Source organism: Nuphar pumila, chromosome 3 (genome assembly GCF_984573655.1).
Source record: "Nuphar pumila chromosome 3, dmNupPumi1.hap1.1, whole genome shotgun sequence".
NCBI lineage: Eukaryota > Viridiplantae > Streptophyta > Magnoliopsida > Nymphaeales > Nymphaeaceae > Nuphar > Nuphar pumila.
The window spans coordinates 23,536,916-23,541,725 of NC_143251.1; the positions used below are offsets into that span (position 1 = coordinate 23,536,916).

Sequence of the window (4,810 nt, forward strand, 5' to 3'; positions counted from 1 at the left end):
CAACGGAGATGAGCCAACGACAGCATTCAGTTGGTAAACATGATATATCGGTTGGGCAGTCTTAGTTCCTGAGATTTACTTGATCCGTTGTTAAGTAAACCAATTCTGGTTTTACATCTGGATCTAAACCAGGACCCATAATATATGTCAGACCCATGACTGGTCTGAACCTCAACGTTACGAGGTCTGGTCAACTTAGATGAACACCACTGATTTCAGACAACAACTTAAAATAGGTTGGTTTAAAGCCATTCCGACACGGATCCCAAATTATATCCATCTGAATCTCAGCGTACGTACCGGATCCTATCTGAATCTCATCAAGGACTACCCCAGTCCAATATTGTGCTTCGGAAACCCAACCCATTTGCACACCATCCCAAGACTCAAATGTAGCAGACCGACGTGGCGTTCTCTCTTTCTCAAGCACTCTTGAGAATCCTATCCTAAGAACTCCCTCCTCCCCCCTCCACAAACGAAATACGTACCAGAAATCTCTCTCTCTCTCTCTCTCTCTCTCTCTCTCTCTCTCTCTCTCTAACGGGGTTGTTCCCTAACGTGGTTCCCTGAAAGAAGAAGCGAGAAGATGAGAATGGTCCAATTCCAAATGCGAGGAGCAACAGCAATTGCAAGAACCAACTCAATGGCGTCTTGCTCTGGACCAATCTCAAAGACCCATCTGCCCATTAAGGTCGCACTCCATTATGAATTACTTCTTTTTAGGTTCTGGGCATAAGAATGGCAAAACCAAAACATGAAATTCTTGATGTCAGGGATCGGTGTCCTCTAGTACAAGTGTCTTTGTCAGAGGCGAACATGGGATGAAGCATATCGTTCATATCTCTTTTGGTGTTCAGAAGCTAAAGCGACGATCTGGTAAGCAATTTTTCGTTCAATCTTGTTTTGAACTGTGAAATCCTTTTTTTATTCTCTTTCTTCCCTTATACTTCCCTCCATTTTATGATGTTGGTATTGAATAAATAGATAATAGAAGTTCACGAAAGTATGTAAGCAAAAGTATATGTTGGTATTGGAAAAACAATTCATAGAAATTTAGAAAATCATGTAAGTAAAATCATATTGCATTATGTGATCTTTCATGATTTGGTGGCAGCCGAGTATGCAATTTCATGATTAGCATTGAGCTACAATCAAACCATGTGGTTTCACCATGGCGAACACATTGCACGATTTTGCGACTATGTTAAAATTGTTAATCTAGATAGGTTTGGTCGCTACCTGGTGGCGTTTATATTCCAAAGTTGTTTGCTAATTAGACCTTAGTACACTGATTCCTGCAGTAAACTAGCGAAAGCTTTGTTTCTGACGTTCTCATGACAAATTCAGAGTCCATATCTCATTTGGTTTCTGAAAGTTGATCACATTTATAGAATGCCGGCATGGTAAACTAGCGGAAGCTTTGTTTCCAACGTTCTCATGACAAATTCAGAGTCCATATATCGTTTGCTTCTGAGAGTTGATCACATTTATAGAATGCCGACATTCTATATACTTCTAGCTAGTGATAATAAGTTACCTTGGTTGCACATTGACGTTGTATTTCAGTGAAGATGATGGGCTGAATTTGACATTTGTTATGTTTTTTCTCTTGAAGGATTCGTAGTTCTGCCGAGATCTGTTTTTCCATTAACTGAAGAAAACGTTGAAATGGTTTTGGATGAAGTGCGTCCAAGCTTGATGGCTGATGGTGGTAATGTAGCCTTGCATGAAATAGATGGCCTTGTAGTTGTACTGAAGCTTCAGGGAGCATGCGGATCTTGTCCAAGCTCAACTATGACGCTGAAAATGGGGATTGAAACTCGTCTGAGGGACAGGATTCCTGAAATTCAGGAAGTTGAGCAAATTATGGATACTGAGACAGGGCTTGATCTCAATGAGGAAAATGTTGATAAGGTGAGTCCCCTTACTTCACATTAGAACAGTATTAGAGAGTCTCTTGGTGGTTTATGCAAATTGCCGAATTTGACACAGGCCAAAGTCCAGAGCAACTGGCTGTTTGTGATAAGAACCACTTCATGCGGTTCATCATGCTTAGAGTACAACTCCTCTGGAAATGCATTGCTTAGCCTCCTTGAGTCAGTCTATTGAGTGAGGCAATTGATAACTACATGATTTTTCTCTTGCAAATGAGTTGGTTTTCTTGTGTGATGAAAGCTTTCTCTGCACTCGATGATGAACTCTTTTTAACTTTGGGGATTTTAACCATTTCATATTTGGATGTTATACAGATAACATGTGTTGTCTCTTCTGATATTTGTAGAGATTGAAACCCCTTCTTACTTGTTTACTGTTTTTTTCTTTTTACTTATCTTGTCTGTTCTCATGTCACTTATAGTATAAATCAACTCTCTCTACATCCTCTCTCATTTGTGTCATCAACATATAATCTTTTGATTAGCCCAATCTAAGATCGAGTTTTTTCCATCAGGATGGATCTGGACTTGGGTTCATCTTGAAAAACGAATATCAAGAACAAGCAATGAACATTTATTTTTGATGGATGATGACTAATCGTTGGTGGACCTCACTATATCATATTAGGGTCAAACATGGGAAAATAATCATTTTTGTTATATTATTACAATATTTTCTTAATATGTATTTAGGTGTGGTCAATAATTAATCATGGTTACTGGTGTATGGTTACAGATTTCTTTTAGTGATAAAGTTTGGGCTCCATCAGATGTAGATTGGCATATGTATACCAAATGTGACCAATATTCTTGTCATAGAAATCTGTATGGAACTAACGAGTGGTGATATATTTCTGGCATAAAGGCAAATTTCTGCAACATATTTCAAGAAATGCCAAGGAATAACATAGAAGCATATAGAAATGAAGTGATGAAATATCAGAAAATGAGCAAGAGTGGCTATTCTTTTCCTTTTGTGTGCAAGCACATGCTTTATTTTCATGCTAGTGGTTCATATCCAATGCTTTCAATTCATTTGTTCTAGTTCAGCTATTTGCTGCAGTGAACATTTATTTCAACCTGCAATCTCAGCACGTTGAGGTTCCAACTAGCCCCACTACCTTGTTCAGGTTTTGATTGCCCTTGAAATATTGATGTTTTAATTTAGGTTCTGTACAGTGTGCACCATTTTTTCTCTTTTCCTGCATATGGTAATTATCTGGGGAAAATGCTGAGATTTTCTAGAGATGATGGTTACGTTTGGATAGTGATAACTAGGATTTTTCATGAGGATAAGCCTTTTATGGATCCTTGTCCAGCTAGACTTTTGAGTTTATAAATAGGGGTATGATCAGATCCTTTTGTCCATCAACCAATAAAGGTTTCTTTTTTTACCTCCTTTTGTTGTTTTTATTTATGGATTCAAGACTAGCTTCGAGGAGAAGTCATGATCTTCTTCCCCCACACGATTCCTTCTATGTCAGTAGGACATCCTTTTATGCCTATGGAAAAGCATTGTCGAACTGAAATAACTTTGACATATTACGACAACTTCTGGAGCCACTTGGGTTCAGATAGATCTATTTTGAAAACTTTGGGAGTCTCGGCCACTTCCATTTGGTGGATTGTTCGTACCCTTTAAATGTATTAGCCACTTTAGCAGAGTTCTCTAGGAAAATTTTACTATACTGTGGCATTTTGCCACTGGGGAATGTTCCTATTCATTCTGCCATCTAATTTTATGTATTCATTCATGGATCTAAGTGCCTTGGTGATCCTCTTACACTTTTAGGCATAACTGGTACCTTATATTTTGTAAGCTGCAATACCTTCTTACGCTATAATTGTCAAAGCAAGCAACAAAAACAAGTAATGGTTATTAGTAATTTGTAGTAATTGTACTTGCTTTGCTGGTCTGTAATTCAGATGCAATTTGATGGTTTCTTGCAGGTTCTTGATGAGATAAGGCCTTATCTCTCCGGCACTGGAGGTGGTGTCCTTGAACTAGTCCATATAGATGGATACACTGTCAATGTACGGCTGACTGGGCCTGCTGCAGGGGTGATGACTGTTCGTGTGGCCATAACACAGAAACTAAGGGAGAAGATACCTTATATTACAGCAGTCCAGCTAACGGATCAATGAGATGAGATAATTTTGCATTCATACAATGTAAAATACAAACTAAAGCCAGACAAATCCACGTATGCCCATGTAACTAAGGGCTAGCATTATTTTTTGTAAATCATTGATTGATCCTTTCTTCAAGTGTTGCTACTGTGAAGTCCTTGACAATGGAATTGGATCTGAATGGATTATTACTCTAGAAAGAAGAAGGTTAGAGGTTTTGAGACCAACTTGTCTTTTGACCTGTGAGAGATAAGCTGCCCCAGCCCATAAAAATCATCAACACTGAGTCTTTTCCCTTGGTGGGGGTGGTGGGATGAGAGGAGAATCATCAACACTAGTCAGCAATAGGCTTAGACAACTGATAAAGCAAGAAGGTCAGTATGGCTGAATTTGAGTAAAGTCATGAAACGGGCCATCTAATTTTACATGCATTATAGATTCCAATTATGTTATTTCCTTGAGCCCAAAAATGTTGTCAAATTGCATTCTACTGTTAATAGTGCATATTCTTTTCTGCATTGGTATGCAGTCACTTCTTGCACGGGGAAACAAGTAAATAAATAAAATGCAATCTGTCTTAGTTTTTGATATGCCAATATGCACATTAATTGATAATGGTGAATGGAGGCCAGTCACACATGGAAAAAGCATAAAAATAAGTAATATAAATTGAATCATGACTGACTAGGTTTCCAAGCACCTGGTCTTTTCAGCTGAATTCATTTCTTTCATGTATGTATAAGTGA

At 38.3% G+C, this 4,810-nt stretch overlaps 1 protein-coding gene across 1 annotated transcript; it reads left to right on the top strand.

Moving 5' to 3' along the window:
• The first annotated feature begins 418 nt into the window (after window positions 1-418).
• LOC149842292 (nifU-like protein 3, chloroplastic) lies at window positions 419-4,291 on the top strand. Its single transcript, XM_090001359.1, has 4 exons — window positions 419-691; window positions 774-876; window positions 1,616-1,914; window positions 3,885-4,291. The coding sequence occupies exons 1-4, from the start codon at window positions 587-589 to the stop codon at window positions 4,077-4,079; spliced, it is 702 nt and encodes a 233-aa protein (XP_089857485.1). The 5' UTR covers window positions 419-586; the 3' UTR covers window positions 4,080-4,291.
• Window positions 4,292-4,810: the final 519 nt, after the last annotated feature.

Bases quoted from the DNA above. Each gene is read 5' to 3' on its own strand.
- LOC149842292 (XM_090001359.1), top strand. From the start codon at position 587: ATGAGAATGGTCCAATTCCAAATGCGAGGAGCAACAGCAATTGCAAGA. The intron at 877-1,615 runs GTAAGCAATTTT...TTTCTCTTGAAG, and splicing joins GAAGCTAAAGCGACGATCTG to GATTCGTAGTTCTGCCGAGA. The intron at 1,915-3,884 runs GTGAGTCCCCTT...GGTTTCTTGCAG, and splicing joins ATGAGGAAAATGTTGATAAG to GTTCTTGATGAGATAAGGCC.